We start from the raw sequence: 20,065 nt of genomic DNA, 5'->3' as shown, positions 1-20,065 counted from the left end.
TCAACATGTTTTGCTTCTAGTGGGAATGGTTCTATAAGTGACTCATATATCTTGTATCTTCTCTATGTCACTGTTGTGATTTATATACCCTCTGCCTAGTAATGAGATACATGATTACCCACCATGGCTAGAAATTCCTGTCTGTCTTTCAGAGGTAGGCACATATAAACATAATTGTTGACTCGGGAGAGATTTTGATGAGGGAAGTTAACTTGACTTAAAATTGTGAAAATTAAGAAATAGCTTTTGCAAGCATGCGTAACAGTTTTGTTCAGCATGTAGTGAAGCATAACCATGGATGGATGATGAACAGGATGCTTCCAAGGTATGTGCTTGTGCTTTCAAATGTTCCTCTTTGTTTTAAATACATATCTTTATGTCCACATACAATAGAAAATGGAGAGAGGCCAGTCAACAAATTCAGTCTCTGCATGCAAAGGAAGCACTGATTGCTGAGAAGGAGCAGAAAGTTCAGGTGAGATCCTCTCCTTTTTAACTGTGTGAAGTTATCTCTTTACTCTACAAAACTATACTTAGGAAAGCTCAGAACCCCTCTATTAACACCTTGTGACTGAAAAATATAAACAGAAATCATGGAAACTCTTCATGGAAGCAAAAGTTGCACAAAACATTTAATTTGTACCAAACTGGCTACAAACTGGCCACAAAAGGCACATGCAATCATGTATTGTTTGTTTGGATTAACAGTGAAGTTAATGTTAAAATCGCTGCAGAGATTTCACACATGTCATGTCTTCTAACTTAGCCTTTCTGATAGCTCTCTTGGTTCTTTACTTTCCAGGACCTGGAGCAAAAGCTCTCGTTGCAAGAACAAGATGCTTTAATTGTGAAGAACATGAAGATGGAGTTGGCACAATTTCCCAAAATGGAGCGGGAGCTGCGGGAGCTCAGGGAGGAGAATGCTTACCTTAGGTCAGAAGACAGCAGTTGTGCTTGGTGGGAAAGATGTGCACCTTTCACTTGCTCCTGCCCACCTGCAGCAGCTTCTGCACTGAGGCTGTAAACTCCCCTTTTCAGATCTTGATGCCTTGTCTTCAGTATTCACAACAGATTCTCAACAGTTCTCTTTCTCTACACCTGCATTATAGCTGTGTGCTCATTTTGGCTCTGCAGCATTGTAGTTGTTACATTTAATAAACAATAAAAAATGGGTTGACATTTGCTTTGCAAAAAGCAACTAGTGTTAATATCTTAATAGTGTGTTTCCCCTTCTTTTCCCAGGGAAATAAAAGAAAACAATGGATTGCTCAAAGAGGAGGTAGAAGGTCTCCAGAGGAAACTAGTGCGCTATGAAAAGGTCCAGGCAGAAATGGTAGCCTTGGAATTGGAGAAGGAGGTAAGGTCACAGTAACGCAACCTGTATAGGTGGTGTTGGTCCTTCTGCCCCTAGTTGCAAATTATTTTTCTAATAAGAACATACAGGTAGCATCTCTGTCAGCTCTCTAGGCCTGTTAGGCTAATGTAAGAATTAGTATTGTGTTTGTGTTTTAAAAAAAATCTGTGAAAAGCTCTGATCTCCATGGTGGCAGCTTCTGTTTTAAGCCTGCCTGCATTGTCTTCTGGAATACAAGAGTTGAACAGGGACAGTAGCACTTGATGGACATTTAAAGGCTTCTGTTTACATTTGGGTTGTAATTGCTATGCATGGGACTAAACACAGTATGGGATCAATACATTGCTTTCTTTGTCTTGGTGTGAAAATAGTTGTTTGAGCATCGAGCTGCAGTGGTGTTGTTAATTATTGCAAATCCAGTCTATTCAGTTGCCTGGACTAGAAGGAAATAGAGAGCGGAGGTAAATTGTCTTGAAGGAAGAACCAGAGTTTGCAAGCACAGCTGACTTGAGATGTTGGGAATATGGATAAGTTAATTAATATAGGATCAAAGATAGGTGCTGTAGAACAGAATTTCACTTTTAATTTCTCACACAATGCTACTTGCGGTACAAATATATATTTTTTTTTAATAAATATTTATTGAGATTTTTTTTAAAATACAAAATGCAAAAATAATAAACAATATAACATGAATCATAACACATTTTTCAGAACTTCTTTGGACTCCCTCACGTCTCCCACTTGCGGTACAAATAAATAGTATTCAGGTTTGGGACATTTTACCCTCTTACCCTTTCCCGCTACAATTGTAACATGTTTTGGCATGCACTTACCATAACAAGTTTTGCAAAACAAGCAAACGAGGGGTAGATTGTTGCCAATTATGTGCTATTGAGAGCCAATGTGGTGTAGTGGTTAAGAGCGGTGGACTCATAATCTGGTGAACTGGGTTTGATTCCCCGCTCCTCCACATGCAGCTGCTGGGTGACCTTGGGCCAGTCACGCTTCTCTGAAGTCTCTCAGCCCCAGTCACCTCACAGAGTGTTTGTTGTGGGGGAGGAAGGGAAAGGAGAATGTTAGCCGCTTTGAGACTCCTTCGGGTAGTGATAAAGCGGGATATCAAATCCAAACTCTTCTATTTATGCTTAGGTAGTATAGTTTTGGTATGTGTTGATAAATATTTTTTAAAACAAATTACTAAACCTAAGAGGGATGAATTTAAATTTTTAACACTGCAGATGTTCAGATATAGATGTTTTGGTTTTGGTTTTAATTCAAATTCTTTTGTTACTTGTTTCAGAGACTTCAGGGAAAGCTGAATACTTGGGAGAAACTGGACCAGAGCACTGGCTTAGATATCAAGTAAGTAGAAAGTGACAGTAACAATCTGAGCACCAATGTTCTTGTTTGTGCAGGACGTTTTAGGATAGTCCGCTATTCCTTCTTTTCACTATAAGAAACCTATTTTTTTTTTAGGCAGATTGGTGCTTTGTTTAATGTAGGATGTCTCTGAAAATTCACTGGTCTTTCAATTAATCTACCACAAATATACAAAAAGGAGAGTAAATGCAGTATTCATTATAAAACACAATTCAAAATGGTTCGAAACAAGCCTGGGGAACTTGTCACAAAGGAAGGGGAAGTCGTGGGGCAACGCACCATGCACCTGCACATAAATAAGGAATCAAACAAGCAAAGACTTTGCCATGCCTTTTTGAGTTGTTGATTAATCTACCAGCATTTGCCAAACTTAATGGAGCATAGTTTAGTTCTTAGCTCTAGATGTTTTGCTTGACTCCTGGTGAAGTGGAAGTATTTTCTGTGACAATTATCTGATGTTCCAGGAGTTGCATTTACTACTTTTTGTGACTAAATTTTCTACTAGTCCTGTAGTAGCTCCCACCCCCATTATGGAATGCTCTCCTGGTCTTGGGTTAATGCTCTCCTGGTCTTGGGTTAATGCTTTCCTGGTCTTGGGTTAATATGTCTTGGGTTAATATGTTAATATGTTTTTGTTATGGAATGACAAAAACATTATTGGGTTAATATGTTAATATGTTTTTGTTATGGAATGCTCTCCTGGTCTTGGGTTAATGCTCTCCTGGTCTTGGGTTAATGCTTTCCTGGTCTTGGGTTAATATGTCTTGGGTTAATATGTTAATATGTTTTTGTTCTTGGGTGTTTGGCTAGTACTAATAGAGCTTTTTGTTGGTAGATGGCTTCTGCATTTTAGCTTGGTGTTTGCTGCTGAGATTTGTTAGAAGGCTGAGAGACCTTTGGATTTCTTCCTTCTGGTCCTCATCTGTTTAAATTTGCTGCTTTGTGGGACTATGAGTGTTGGTTCAGCTCCAGCCATCTGAACAATAACACACCTTGACCACTCTCTCCTTCCTCTTATACACCATAAGCTTTATTACTTCTGTTCCCAAATGTGGCTTTTCATTTCGTTGTTCTCTTTCCCCATTGTCACTTACTAATCACAGAATATTCTTCTTAATACCAGTTAATTGGGGTTTTTTTTACTGACCTTTCACCATAAAGTCCCGTCGCCCCCCAACATATGAAGTCCTACTAAGAGGAGAACTATTGAAATTAATGTACCTAAGCTTGTCCATTAACTTCAGAAGGTCTCCTTTTAGTAGGACTAGCATTGGATACAACTCAATATTAAAAACAGTTAAAACAATTTACAATAAGAAGAACATGGTTTGTCCTAAAAATATAAAAGTGGATGCTGGAGGCATCTCTGTGGAAAGGGAATCCCAGAATATAGGATAATGGTCCCAAATGTGGCTTTCCCCTTCTAAGTGGAGGTTTCCATCTTCTTAATTGATAAGTATCAACTTATGTAGTGATCTGCCCAAATGAACAAGGCTTTTAATGGGTAATTGGAACCAAAAGATAAATATTAGGTGACATGGTGTCTTTGTTAGAGAGCCAAATCAAATTATTGTCTGCTGCCCTTCCTTTGCTTTTTGGTTCTGTACTTGGGGGAAAAAATCAACCATACTATGGTGCTGCTCGTATTGTCTTATGGTGGACTCTGCTTCCGTGGGGTTTTTAAGCAGAGGTTGGGTGGCCATCTGTCATTGTAATGGTTCTAAGGGGTTGCTCGTGCGTAAGCAGGTGCCTATCTCCCTGGCTGGGTGCAAACACCTGGCTGGGCTGCCAAAGTGAACCTCCTCTGTCCGGACAGCCACTCACCCGTGGCTGACTCAGTCGCTGGCAGAATCCGTGAGTGAGCGTTTCTTGAACTTCTTCCAACAAAGAAGCTCTTTGATGCCTAGTCTCCGCCTACCCTCTCTGCGCGAAAGCCTTCTGCGCAGGGAAGGTGTGGACAACGGAGGACCCCTACTCTCCCCGCTGGTCCCAGGCAAGGAGTCATGGGACCGCCTCGCCACTTCCCCCACCTGCCCCCCTTCTCCACTGGTGCTACGCTGATTCTCTTCCCCAGAAGATGGGCTGCTTCTCCTGATCCCTGGACGCTCTCTGGAATCCCTCTGGCTTTTGCGCTCCCCCTCCAGTGCTGATGGCAGTTCCCTGACAGTCATGTATGATTTAGTTGAGATTCCTACAATTCAAGGGGTTAGACTAAAGACCCTTGGGGTCCCTTCCAATTCTACAATTCTATGGTTCTACAAACTAAATAAAAATCGGTTATATGCGGGCACCTCAAGATTCTCATACAGAAAATAAGAAGCCATGGGACATGTTATTGTGGATGTGTTCACTTTTTTGATCTCCTACCATTGTGTACAGAGTCAACTAAGGAAAAGTATTCCGTGCTATTGTTGATGCTTTCCAAATAAGAATGAATGTTGCTTGTTGGAATGGTATTGTACAAGGACGTCCTACTCACAAAACAAAAAAGTGGCAGTGATCTACCCATTTTTTAGGGGTTCAGGACAAAGTTATAAAGCTTTTTTTAGGGGGCAGGGTCGGAGTTGTGAAGCTTTTCTTTGGGGGAGCACATAAAGCAGAGGTTTTTATTTTAAGACGGGAATGCAAAAAATCGCTCACCGTTACAAAAGCTGGCCAGCGCTAGCTGCAACTTCCGGTATAGCAATCCTGTGACACTGAAACAAACAGCAAGGGGGCAGGGGCGGATATGTTCATTTTACAGCTAATCTTCACAAGAGAATGGAAATGAACTAGCGATCGACCGCCATCTACCACTATCACCTGGGGATCAACCTGTCGATTGCGGTCAACTGGTTGGACATCCCCGGTATAGTATAACAAATGGTGGAAGAGAATGGTAGTTTCTATTCATTTTGCCGGAGCAGTGTGCTTGTAATGCCTTGCTGCTCCATAGTATCAATCACCCCAGCAGTGAGGATGCAAAGATTTTGAAGTTCAGGTTACAGTCTGAGAAAACTGTTGCTTTGTGTGTATTGGTATGGATAGTAAAAAAATCCACTGATAAAATCTGAGTCTTTAGCAAATTGCTTTGATGTCACAGGTGCTAGGCCTTGGAAGGCTCAAATTTCTCCTGACTGGTAGTTTCTACTGCCTTTTATCAACGTCCAGCTTGGGTTACTCTTGCAAAGGTCAATTATGCAACATGCACGATTTTAATGGCCGTTTACTTTTTATTGCAATGCAAGTTAAGTCAGCACCCACTAGATGGCACATTTCCTCCAACAGGACCAGGAAACCCATTTCTTGCTACATTGTGTTTTTCTCTGATACCCAGCCAGGGGAGAAGACAAAAATCTACAGGTGGCCAGCCTTCCTATAATGCCGGAAATTGACCAATGAGAACAGCTTCCTGGCTTAGCCTTAGAAGGAATGTGAACTGTTTTGTGCTGGTCTTGGAGAGTTTTATCTCTATGGTGCACTGACGTGTATGTTTGTGAACCTGTAATTGTACATTTTTGCTGATGTGAATCAATGGATGAAAAAAAGTCCTGTTTTGTCATCTTTCTTCTTAAGTAATGTTTAGCTGTAGAAAACCATGAGCATGGTCTGAAGGGAACTTTGCCGAAGCCTAGCAGATCTGGACTGGATCAATGCTTAGATGGGAGAATCCTATCTATGCTGCCTTGAGTTCCAACATGGAAGATGGAAAAGTGTGGTGTGTCATCACCACATTTTGTGTTTTCCTTCTTGTGTAACAGCAGCCCAGATCAGTGGCACACTGAAAGTTGCATTATTATGTTAAATAATTTTGTTTTACTATACTTACTGGGAGTGAGATGAGAAGACTTGTGGAGGGTACTCTTGCATTTGTATCCTCCTTGTGAGTTTTTCATGGACACCTAGTTAGCCACTGTGGGAACAGAATGCTGGTCTTGATAAATCTTTGGTATGATCCAGCAGAGATATTCTTATGTTCACTGCTTTCAGGATCAGTCACACATTGGCTGCAAGTGAAAGAAGCTTCCTAATTGCAATTAATCATGTGCGGCTTTGTCCATGGTATGTTGTCTTGTTGCTTTTGCTACGTCAAGTGAAAGACAGTGCAACTTTCCCGCCTCTCCCCACCCCCCACCCCGCTCACGCCAACCTGGCCTTCATTGTGCCAGGATGTACAATTATAATCACTTTCTCTCTTTTTTGGAAGAGAAGAAGGTGCAGCATTCTGAGGAGTTGTGGCCATGGTGCCTGACTTTGAGGCTGGTAGGAATGTTTCATTTATTTAAAGGGGGGGGGCAGAATTAATGTGCTTTTTTGTGAATGACCCTTTATAAAGCAAAAGGCCTGCTGTTAAAATGAAATCCATTCTCTGTCATTATAGTTGCCTTCGTATTCTTCTCGGCAGATAAAGATCACAGCAGCTACCACTGAGCTTACAATCACATTTCCATTTGCACTTCTTGACTTAACAACGTCAATTGGAGAAGGGAGCTGGTGCACTCTATATTCCAGCCATCCTGCCCATGGTTTTGATGCACTCAGGAGTAGCTCAGCAGGAGAGGCAGCCTTGCAGGAATAGTAATGACCTAACAGAGCATTTGCCAACCTGGTGCCTTCAGAAAACTTTATGGTCTACAACTTCAAGCCCCAGCCAGCACATCTGGAGGACACTAGATTAGCATAGGTTGGCCTAACTTGTCCAGCTTTGCTTCAAATGATATGGACAGTCTGGCTCATTATGCAAGTTTACAGCAGAAACAGAAGTGCCAGTATTATTGCAGGGGGCAAAATGTCAGAACCTGACTGGTTTGAGATCTCACGCACACACTTTCACACCTTACAGCTACAAATTCAACTAATTTAAACTTGAGTTTTGTAAGCCACATTGGGAGGTAGTTTGAAGGGGGAGGTAGAAATCCTAATAATATTGCTACTATTTCAGCAACTGGTATTCAGAGACATACTGTTTCTGCTACTGGAGGTAATATAATTGCCATGACTAGTAGCCTTGACATCCTTCTCAGCTGTGGATTTGTCTATTCCCCGTTTAAAGCCAACCAAGTTGGTGTCCATCACTATATTTTGTGGTAGTGAATTCCACTGTGCTGCATGAAAAAGGACTTTTGTGGTAGTTGTGATTTTGTGGTGGTTGTGATTCCCCCATTTCAGTATAAGGTTCAAGAAATGAACTTTCATCCTTTTTTGCTGTATCACGAGAGAGGTTGTTCAGTGGCTACCTAGAGCCAAGAGGTCTTTTACCCAGTCATCTGTGATTGGGGTTCTTGTGAAGAATTTTGTTACATAGTTTTGAGTGGCTAGAGCAGAGTAAGCAGAGACAGACTACATTAATGGGGTTTAGAAATGATTGAAAAGTAGCCATGACCAAAGATGATATATAATGTTTTGGATACATGAGTAAGTTGTCTTTAGCAGCCACTTTAAAAAAATAAATAAATTGCCCAATCAACTGTGTCCTCTAGGTGGCTCACAACTTAAAATGAATGAAATGCAAAAACAGCATTTCTTCCCACTGCTACTGCTGTCACCACCCTTCTACAAACTACAGTATTAATCTCAATATTTTGAGTGAACTGCTCACCTCCTTTAAAAGACTCAATTTGTGGGAAGTGTGGCTTCTCATGGCATAGGATGGCAACATTCATTTTTTCTTTCCCCCCATATTTTATTTATTTGCTTTTCTGATAAGATTCCATATCAACAAAATATGAACAAAAATAATACAATAAGAAAAAATTTCTGAAATAAAGAAAATATCTTTTTTTTAAGAATGGAAACCTTCAATTCACTAGTCACATATTTCTCTTAATTCAGGTAGGTAGCTGTGTTGGTCTGATGCAGTTGAAATAAATTAAAAAATTGTCCAGTAGCACCTTAGAGACAATTTTTTAGTTTTTAAATATATTTTAAGGCATATTTAAGTGACTCATGAACTTTAGTTATAATTGCATCCCAGTCTCCATCTGCAGCAATCCCAGGGTTCATTTAAAAGTTTGCAGTTCTCCTGATTACTAAAGGCAAAATATATTTTAAAAAAGCCGAAGCACCATAAATAAATAAATGAGACAAACGCTAATTATGATTCAATACTTAACATTTATGAAGCGCATCTGTTTGGATTTCCAAGACCTGATTCAGATTTTCCACATTTGAGGGAAGCAACTTTAGATGCAGTGCAGTGTGCCTATTAGCTGGAGTTTGGCATGTGTCAGTTTTGTGAAAATGCTATGCTAGACAACTAAAATTTCCTAAACTAACTGCCATCTCTCAATCCAGCTGTGATTGTTTTTAATATTCTGCTCTGAAGAAATTACTTGCCTATAGGCCGCTGTCTGGGTTTTCTGAATTTTCTGTGAAGCTTTTAAGACTGCCTAGATTGGAGGAATGTTGGAAGGCTTTTGAGATGCTGACCATGCTATGCAGGGCATACAGGAACAGGAAGAGGGTGATGGTGGCTGACAGCTCCAAGATACGAGGACTTTTATAGTGCCTGTAATTTTTCAGTGGTTTGCTGTGATTTATGAGCTGTAAAAAGATTGTAACTTCATGGTGGTTGTTCACAAGCTTCCCTATGTAAAACAAGCTGTCACATCACAGTGGGGATTTTCTGAATATAGAAAGGAAAAAATAAATATTAAAGAGGAACACAGCTATTCTTTGCTTTTGTCTTTTGCCGCTTGTCAGAACACTTGCAGAATAAGGGCTTGCCTTGTCTATTTCATAATTTTTAGTTATGACCTAAATCTTCTTCTGTGAAGGAATAAAGGTAGAGTTTGTGGACTAGGTTGAGAGAAAGGGGTTTGGACAGCCACCATATTTTGACAGTGCTCTTCATATCTACCATGCAGTATTTCCAGCTGATGCTATCACTTGATATCGGGGAGCGAGGTTCAGTAATAACTATTACCAGTGTAGTTTGACATGCTGAAGTATGTCCCCAAGCTCTGTCAAGAACTGCAGGAAGCAACAGCCCTGATGTGAAAGAGGGGGGGGGGGCGGAAAGCAAAAGAGGGATCTGAATAAATTGCTGAAGTTGGTGCTGTTTGGTTGGAACTAGGAACAGAGCCTCTTCTGCCAACCATGATGCATATGTGGACAAGTAGCAGGAAAACCAGTCTTTCAGATATGATGCCTCTTGCAGCCCAGAGGATCCTCTAAATTGGAACCAGCCACAGGTCATGTTTCAATTCCTGACATCTGACTCATGGCTATTGTACTGAAGTGGAGCCTCGACACACAAAGGAAGTATCTCTGAATTTACCAGTGCCAGAGATTCAGCCATGAGGGCCAGTCCTGTTGATGTCCTTCTTGTGAACACCCAGAGGCACCTAAGAGTTGACATCAGAATTCTGGACCAGGCATAGCAAGGCAGCTCTTACATTCTTGTGCGTTATTTCCATCAAGTGGGCTGTAATAAGAGTAGTCCTTTTTTCTTGCAAGTGTGAAGTGACCCTTGAAAAATGCAAATAGCTTGAACCTGAGGGCTCAGTATGCTGTGAAGAAGAGATTTCCAGTGTGTACTCTTTTTCCATAAAAAAACACTTCTAGGCAAACAGTCATGCCTAATGTAACTACAGTGGAATTATCATTTAAATAGTAGAGGCTAATCAGCAGAAGGACGGAGTGCTGCTGTCAGAAGGCTCAAATGCTCACATCTTATTTTTATTCAGCCTGTCTCTTTTTGACATCTCTCCAAACACAATAACTGCCAAAGTCTTGGAGTAATTTATAATTTTAACTTTCCCTATTTCCATTTAATTGTCCTTCATTTCATTTCTGTGCTGGTGTGTGTGTAACCATTAAGTGCTAAGAAATTGATTGGAATTTACTAGGGCCCAATTTAAGGGCCCAGTTCTGTTCTTTGTGCCAGTTGATGCCAAGAGATTATAGCTTGTAGATCAAGTTGAACGTAGTTCAGTTGTGTTCACACCACTTTGGAAAATATGGATTTGCTCATGGCACCATTAACATATTTAACCATTCTGCAGAAACAAGCATGCACAATCACTGTAGGAGAAGTCTGGATTTCTCTTCCCCTTTTCCCCTCTGATAAATGTTTATGGGTTATATGGGGGATTCAAATCTGCTTTAGTAACTATGAATATGGAACCAAGGTGTGGTGGTAGTGAATGAATGGAAACTTTAAAAGGATTTGATCTTGTGTATATAGTGCAGGTTCACTCTTTTATTGTGCTATTTTATCAAACACCTTTATTGCAGTGTTCCGATTTACAATCTTTGACAGAAGTATTTTTTTAAAGTAAAGTACCAATGACCTCTGAAATACAAAGGTTTGGCTTAACGCTTTAAATTGTAAATTTACCTTACACTCATACCTTCTGGCTTCTCTCCCTACTATTTGATCCTCTCTGTCTGGTGTTCTTTTGGCTATGTGCAGTGTGCAGGTTTGTTGGCTTCCTTCTCTTTGAGAAATACTGGAAAAGGTTTGCAGGCTGGGAAGACGTTTCTCCTTGAAGTTAGGAAGCTACATGAAAACTGGTACAGGACTGGGTCATTTGGGGAATTCTTGAAATTTGTGAAGACTTAGGTTTTAAAAGCAAAAATTGGAGGTGATTGAATTTGTACATTCAGCAGAAACACTGGAAATGGTTCTTAGTAGCAAGTTTTAAACTGCTGACCTAGAAGGTTAAAAATGAAAGAGTCGGTGCTTCTTCATTTCTTTTTTTCTTTTTGTTAACAAGGCATTTTGATGAACTTTGTAGAGATTGGAGCCAAACTCCCCACCTCCAAGCTGGATTGAACTTAACCTTCTTGGGGCACAATACTTCCCAGGACAATTTCACACATTATGCAGCACTGAACTCCTGTTTGCTACTATGCATGCACTCAACAAGAGGCTAGAATAAATTGTGGCTCCTTGCATCTGTCTTCATTGCAGCAACTGTTGGGACATCCACCCATGCATGAACTGCTTTTTTTTAGGGAGGGTATCTGAAGAACTGAGTCAAACAGAGGTGACCAGATGAAGTTCTCGAGCAGGGGTGACCAATACGGTCCCCTTCAGATGTTGGAAGACAAAAATTTCTATCAACCCCAGTTGACATGACCAATTGTCAGGGATGATGAGAGTTATAGTCCAACAATATCTGAAGGGCGTGACATTGACTACCCCTGTTCTAGGGGCTAATTGAAAAAAGGATTATAGTGGAAGCCAGGAAATTGCAAGTCAGTTGGCTTAAATTGCTAGAAAGCATTATTGAAGGTATAACTATTAAACATGTAGATAAACAACCCTAGGTAAGTAAGTTTGAGTTCTTTGAGAGTGTCAACAAGCTTATAGATGGAGGGGCAGCAGGGTGGGAAGATCTGGTTGACATGTTATAATTTAGATCGGAAAGTCGGCAGTTCAAATCCCCGTGATGGAGTGAGCTCGCGTTGCTCTGTCCCAGCTCCTGCCAATCTAGTAGTTTGAAAGCATGCCAGTGCAAGTAGATAAATAAGTACTGCTGTGGCGGGAAGGTAAATGGAGTGTCCATGTGCTCTGGCACTTGTCATGGTCCTCCATGCACCAGAAGCAGTCTAGTCATGCTGGCGACATGACCTGGAATGCTGTCTGTGGACAAACGCCAGCTCCCTCGGTCTGAAAGCAAGATGAGCGCTGCAACCCCATAGTCACCTTGGACTGGACTTAACTGTCCAGAGGTCCTTTACCTTTTTACCTTACTTTAGAATTCAAAAAAACTTTGACAATAGTCCCTTACCACAGGCTTCTGTGTAAACTTAGCATTCATGAGATAAGAGGACAGGTTGTTTTATGGATGTTATGGTAAAATCTGGGTGCAAGGCTGCTCTGCCACCCAGCTCGTCGAACTAAGTCCGTGGGTCTCTGCGGAGGAAAATGAGCTCAGCCGGAGACAGGAGCAAGCTGCAGAAGATCCAAGTTTATTGCGCAACAGGTTCAAGGCGAGATTGAACAGCGAGAAAGGGGTGACATGAACTTTTGAAACTTCCCTCCATGTCCCAGAATACAGTGCAAAATACATCCCAGTTACATCATGAATACATTAAGAAGAGGTTGGGTTACACAGATTACATCATGAATACATTAAGAAGAGGTTGGGTTACACCGGATTAACATAAGGAGGAGGGAGGGGGAATATGCAGAGCTGGAGATATGCGCAGATAAGCACATCCTGAGTACCAGTGATGAGAAGACAATGGTCCATGCATGCATAGTCTGCCACCTGGCATTGCCCGGAGGGAAGGCTTGGCAGAGTGATTTGACAGGATTAGGGTCTTGACACCTTGCTTTTGAGGGATTATGGAGGACAGGGGAGGTGTCATGGAGTCCTAGAGAAATTGAGCAAATTGGCACATTGATTTCTATGAATTTTATAGATTTTAGTCCCTTTTGACATTGACAATTGGACTCGGAAATAAATGGATATATTGTAGCGAAGAAGAAGGTGAAGAAGACATGCCCCCCCCTTCCGTATCATGGATCAGTGATTGTTTAAAGAACAATCAGCCATTGTTTAAAGAGCATGAAGCAGAGGGGTACAAGTAAATGGACAGTTCTTGAAAAAGAGTGAAATAAGCAGTATACTTTCCTCCAGATTATACACCGTGACTGTTGCTATTTAACATTTCCATAAACTACAGTGGAACCTTTGTTCCGAAAACAAGGTAACACTGTATCAGCAATTAGGATAAGCAGTGAAGTGACCAAATTTGTTGATGACACAAACATGAGAAAACTCAACTTCTGAAGAGCTCCATAATGGCGAATGGGCAACAGAAAGGCAAATTGGGTTCCATGTAGGTAACTGCAAAATGATTCACATTTAGGTAGAATATTCTGACTTCACATGACAGGGCCTGAACTGAAGCCAACAAACAAGCCAAGAAATGTATCTTGGGGTCATGAAAGTTAGCTCACTGAAATCATGGACTCAATGTGGTAGCTGTAGAAAAGGAAAAAAAAATTTAGGGATTGTGAAAAGGGATTAAAATGTGACGGTCAATATTGTGATCATCTTCAATATTTAACAGCATTTGGAATATTGTATTGGGTACAGCTGTGATTGTCTGCTCTCAGGTAAAGTTTTCTAAAGCTTGAAAAGGGCATCCAACATCACCAGGGGGTTGAAGCATTTTCTCTCTGAAGAAGGGCTAAAGCAGGGGTCCTTAGCCCAGGGTCCATTGATGGGGTTCAGAGAGTCTGTGAATTGGGGGTGGGGTGGGGAAGAATATTTCCAATTCAGTAAAATAAATTGCATGCAAAATTAAGTGTGTATGTGTTTGTGTGCATTTTTCTGGTGAGGTGTCCATAGATTTCATCAGATTCTCAAAGGGGTTTGTGTCTCCAAAATGATTATGAATCACTAGGCTACAATGTTTGGGTCTTTTTTCATTTCAAAAAGAACCTCCCACAACACATAGTTTTCTTAGCTATAAGATGCTTGGATGATTATAGGGGGATTAGTCAAAGTAATGGAGGACGTATCTATAAATGGCTATTGCCCAGCTTAGCTAAATGGCACCTTTCATTCAGAGGCAGTCTGCCTTTGAATGCTAGTTGCTGGTAACAACAGGGGATGGGTTGCTTCCTTCATGCCATTTTGCTGGGTGCTGTGGGAAAGCAGGTTCTGAACTAAATAGGCTCACTGCTAAGACTGCCTGACTGATATGGGAGTTTGTAAGCACTTAACATTTCACATTTATGCTTAATGCTTTTAAGTGTATATTTAAAGTCTAGATGTTCATGTAGAAATGCAGTGAATGTAAATAGATATGGAGAGTACAAACATGCATTTAATGATTTTCTTTGAAGTTGGAACTTAATGGAAAAGCATGATGCTTACTAATGTGCTTGAATTTCTCAAGCCTTTTCTGTTGTAGCCAATATATTCTGTTCTAAGTATTTAGTAGCATATATTAATGAATTCTGGATCAGCTGCACTTGAAGACATTTCATTCTACTTTCACTTAATGAAGAAAAATGTCAAGAGTCATCTGGTGCTCTTTCGTCCCTTTGCTATGTGTTTTCTGTAGAGCAGCCTGTCTTGTGTGTGTGACACATTTGTCTATCAGCTTGTCTGAGAGGCTGGCACTGGAGAATGCCATTGCTTTTGCTCATCGGTGTACCTGGAAAGCCAGTAATGAGAGGCATTTCCTGGGGGAAAGTACATGCTAACTGTCTGCAGCATTCTGCTTAGTAGTTCAAATAATGTAGAAAACTTTCCATTAGCACACTCTTCTTATAGTACTTCTAGAAATGCATTGTTTCATAGCATTAATTAGTAACGTAATGAATGAATACATTAAGGCTGTGTTTGTCATAGTAAACCATAGTTACTTACTGTTTTTTGAGAACGCTCCCTTAGTGCAAGTGGGAACAACAAACCATAGTCCTTGGCTTAGTGCCATGTCCAAATTGGGGATCGTGGTTTGCTGCTCCTGATAGGAGTAAAGTGGGGGCCATCTTTGGTTCACTGTAATCCATTAACTATGGTTTACTTCAGCCACCCCCAATCCAATGTCCTTCAGATATTTTGACTACAACTTCTCTCAGCCCCATCCAGCACAGCAGTGTGAACTAGGCCTATGAATCAAATTGGACAACCAGAATGAATACAATACCAGTCTTACCTAAAACCAAAGTTGTAATTTAAACCCTCCACCCTCTACTGGTGACTACTCTAGAATGTGTACATATTTATAAACAACTTTTCAGGCATGCTAAAATTAGTTAGTAGAAAACTACTATTTTTTTCTTAATATCCAAGTAAAGTAAGGGAAGTGTGTTCTACTGTCATGTATAAAGCATCAATAGAGAAGAATTCCAATTAAATTAATTTCTAAGTAAATACTTGAATTTGTTTGAACATTACATTAAACCCAAGATAAGTCACATTATTTTTTCTTCCCAATCAAATGTATTTCAGTTCAGCTACTTTTGGATAGAAAGCTTTTGAAATACATATGCAACATGTAAAAATTAAGGCAACATACTTTTTAGTATGCTAAATTTGATCTCGCTCTGTTTAGGGCAGTCGAAAGTTTTCCTGGAAAACATGTTTCAGAAGTCTTATTTTTAATTCTATAAGACTTCTGACTACATATTCAGTTGCAAACTTGTCTTCTCTTTCTTTAGAAATGATCCCCCCCTTTCTCATTTGTGCACAATGTTTGATTGCTCAAAGCACAGCTTAGAATTTAAGCCATGATTAGCACAAGCTGTGGTTTGACCGAACGTCTGAATTGACCCTCTGTTTTATTCTCCAGCATTTGCAACACGGGGATAACAGTACCGGTCTGCCTTATGCAGCAGTTTAATTGATTTTGAGTTGATGTGTGTGGAGTGCTTTGTACAATGTAAAGTGCTATGTAAATGAAGATGATTATGGTGGTGATTCTTGGAGGACTGCGTCTGTCTTTTTGCTCTTTACTCCTGCTCCAGAAATAGCTTTGTTTCCTCTCTGTGGTAGCTCTGGATTCCTTTGTGTGGGTTTTGTCCCTTTTTTCTGACTACTATCTCCTGGGCGACTTTAAGAAGCTTGCCCAAAGACGTAATGCAGGCCATGCTATCACATCTGCTCTCCATAAGTTGTTGCTCCTTAGAAGCAGCTTGAGGGCAGGTTACCTTCCTGTTGTAGAAGACTTCAGATTTCCCCCCTGCCTGAACAATAAGCTTTGAATCTGTTTGTACAGTAATGAACTGCATTTGTTTCTTTCAGAAAAGTGTTTTGCTGTCTGGAATGCTTCCATTTACAGAAAACCCTTGCCAAATTAATTTTATTTAATTATCTCCTAGGGCTAAGCTTGAATAAATTTTGTGTTAAATTTGCCGTTTCTCTCTCCTCTGAATGAAATGGAGTTAATATCCTTGTTAATATCTGATTAAAACTAAAATTGAGTTTTTTGAAGTCTGATTATCCCATGAAATGGAATTTTTAAACCTAATTATGAATGGATTTGCATACATTTTTCAGCACCATTGAAAAGAGAGTTGAAATAAATTTATTAATGAAATCCTTTTCCTCTGTCTCTTTGGCGGGTGATGTGATTGCAGGCGGATGGTGTATGTGGGGAAAGAGTGGTGAAAAGAGAAACCCTCTTCTCTCCCCCTGCCCCACTTCCTGTAAAAAAACAAAACAAAAACAAACCACAACTGAGGAGTCCTGAGCTAGCCTTTTCAAAAAATACTTTTCTCTGCCATCCAACTAGTGTAGGTAATCGATAGAGTTTCTGAGGCTGACTATAAGCATGAACAGTGTTGCTTCTTTTGTATGTTTTATACTTGCTGAAAGGAGCATAATGGAAATATTTTTTAGTTAAAACTCTTAGTTTCTTTAAACTCCCCCCAGTATGATAGTAAGGATTCATGTTCTCAATAGAGCTTTTCAGACCATACCTATATATTGAAAAAGCACTTTACCTGAGTAAAGTGGTTGGATTCTGCTTATGTCTAGCAGTGTGCCCATTGATCATAAGTGCCCTGCAGAAGTAGCTGGAACATCTGAGTGTGGGGCTCAAAGTTGTTTAATGGCTTCATTTCAGAGAGCAGCTGTTTTCATTTTATTGTGCAAGAAGAAGACCTACTCCTTTGACAACTTAGACACATGCTTTTGCACTCAGGTATATTTTGCACTCAGGTATATTTGAGTGAGATGGGCGCACCAACCCCAGAGTCTGGCAAGACTGGCCCGTACGGGCAGGGGTACCTTTACCTTTATATTTGCCATTCTGTAGGATATCGCATTAGAAAGGACCACAGCTCCATGACAGAGCACCTGCTTTTCTTGCAGAAGTTTTATTGTTCAGTCCACAACATGTCCAGGAAGGGATGGGAATGTCCACTCCCTGAGACCCTGGAAAGCTGCTGCCTGTCATCATGGACAATTCTTAGCTAAATAGTATTATGGCCTGATTTATATAAGGCAACTATCTGTGTTCCTATAATTCTTTGTCCTCTGTAAGTAACATTCAGATGACCACAGTGTTCTGTAAACAAAGCATAATATATGAGAGACACCTTTTCATAGAATCATATAATTGAAGAGTTAGAAGGAACTCCAGGGGTCATCTAGTTCAACCCCCTGCATTGCAGGAATTGGAACTCAATCATACATGACAGATGGCCATCCAAACTCTTCTTAAACACCACCAAGGAAGGAGAGTCCACCACCTCTCGATAAGGAGAGCAGCACCACAGTGCGGTTGAACTTTTCAAGGCAAAGGCAGGAGAGTAGACAAACATATGATTTGGTTCTCCAATGAAATCACTGTGTCACCTACTGATTTTTGTTTGTTGGTTTGTTTCAATTACCCATTTAAAGATTGCTCATTCTGGGAGGACACTGCATAAACTGATGCTTACCAAATTAAAAGATGGAAACCTTCACCTAGATGGGGGAAGCCACATTTGGGGCCACTACCCTAAATTCTGGAACTCTCTTCCGACAGAGGTGCCTCCATAATCAGCACTTCATAGCTCCCACTAATTCATTGTGAAGCAATCAAATTCTAACTGAGTTTCAACAAAAAGTGATAAGTCAAAGTAAAACATGGTCCTGTTTGTGTTTTTCAGATCCACCCAGCATTTTAAAAAGCTATAGCTATGTTGCTGTGGCATATGCTAAAGAAATGTATTTAGGCAATTAAAGTTATCAAAACTTCATTTCCAGGAGCCAAGCTGAGGAGATGTCAGCATGCCTGACAGTGATCCACCCCGGATCTTAATTCTAGTTAGAGGAGCAGTGGTAAAGATGCAGGGAGCTGTAATTGTGTTTGGCTGATTTCAGCTCTGTGCCAGATTCAGGCAACTAAACAAATGTACCAGTTTGTTAGGGCATGAGCTGGCAAAGGAGAATAGTAATTGCTGAAATGCCACTGTTTACAGCTTTAATGTGATTACTCTCCAGCAGTTTCACTTTCTATAAATGAAACTTCAAGTCTGTTTCAATTTCTTTCTGAATTATTCATTATTTATGGATGATAGTGCTTCTTCTTAAGGGTTTATTATACCCACTTAGCACTGAATGCCTTTGGCACACAGACACTCATTCTTTACCACTTGTTCTAATGTCCATCACTCCTTTGGATGCGGAAGCTTTCACACTATGTACACAGCATTAGAGCATACTTAACTAAAAGATCAAGTTGTTATGGGGTGGTTTCTTCTCTTGCAGGGGGAGAGAGAATGTAAAATTAAAGAACTGCATATTTATGAAATGTAGGGTATTTATTGCATTCGTAGAATGGGCAGCATACTCTGTTGGAACAGGAAGAGCTCTGCAAATTCTGCAGCTGGGAATTCTCCAGAGGATTAATACACAGTCTTTGGTGTCCGTTGCATTTGGAAGTCTTATACCTTTTATAGAAAGGTATGGTGGCTGGTTTTAAATTATTAACATGACTGTGGATTTTCTACTCTTATTTGTGTATACACTGACATTGATGTATATGATCATAGAATCATGGAATTGTAGAGTTGGAAGGGGCCCCAAGGTTATCTAGTCCAACCCTCTGCAATGCAAGAATCTCAGCTAAAGCATGCTTGACCAGTTGGCCATCCAACCTTTGCTTAAAAACATCCAAGAAGGAGAGTCCACTACCTTCCGAGGGAGTCCATTCCACTGTTGAATAGCTCTTACTGTCAAAAAGTTCTTCCTGATGTTTAGCTGGACTCTCCTTTCTTGTAACTTGGTTTGAGTTCTTAACTCCAGAGTAGGAGAAAACAACCTTGCTCCATCTTCAATGTGACACCCCATAAGATATTTGAAGATGGCTATCATATCTCCTCTCAGTCTCCTCTTTTCCAGGCTAGACATTTTCCAGCTCTTTCAACCGTTCCTCATAAAGCTTGGTTTCCAGATGCTTGATCATCTTGGTTGCTCCACATCTGCACATTTTCCAGCTTGTAAACATCATTCTTAAATTGTGGTGCCCAGAATTGGATACAGTATTCCAGGTGTGGTCTGACCAAGGCAGAATAGAATGGTACTGTTACTTCCCTTTGATCTGGATACTATAAATCTGTTGATGCAGCCTAGAATAACATTAGCTTTTTTTGCTGCTGCATCACACTGTTGGCTCATGTTGAGCTTGTGATCTGCCAAGACCCCTATATTATTTTCACATGTACTGTTAGTAAGCCAGGTGTCCCCCATCCTATATTTGTGCATCTGGTTCTTCCTGCCCTAAGTGTAGAACCTTACAATTTGACATTCATTTTGTTAGTTTGAAACCAGCTCTCCAATCTGTTAAGGTTACTTTGAATTCTGAATCTGTCTTCTCTGGAATTAGCTACCCCTCCCAGTTTGGTGTTATCTGCGATTTTGATGAGCACTCCCTCAATTCCTTCAT

The 20,065-nt window shown here is 40.4% G+C and overlaps 1 protein-coding gene across 2 annotated transcripts in view; it reads left to right on the top strand.

Annotated features, from left to right (window-relative positions):
- MAD1L1 (mitotic arrest deficient 1 like 1) overlaps positions 1 to 20,065 on the top strand; it is a 452,304-nt gene that overhangs the window by 16,046 nt on the left and 416,193 nt on the right. For both annotated transcript variants that reach the window (XM_079953794.1, XM_079953795.1), the window contains exons 6-9: positions 394 to 475; positions 803 to 933; positions 1,243 to 1,357; positions 2,658 to 2,719. In XM_079953794.1, coding sequence (XP_079809920.1) covers positions 394 to 475; positions 803 to 933; positions 1,243 to 1,357; positions 2,658 to 2,719 — 390 coding nt within the window. The remainder of the gene's footprint in view (positions 1 to 393; positions 476 to 802; positions 934 to 1,242; positions 1,358 to 2,657; positions 2,720 to 20,065) is intronic.

This window comes from Podarcis cretensis, assembly GCF_951804945.1.
Source record: "Podarcis cretensis genome assembly, chromosome: 14".
In the NCBI taxonomy this organism is placed as follows: Eukaryota; Metazoa; Chordata; class Lepidosauria; order Squamata; family Lacertidae; genus Podarcis; species Podarcis cretensis.
This window is presented reverse-complemented; position numbering and strand designations above follow the sequence as displayed.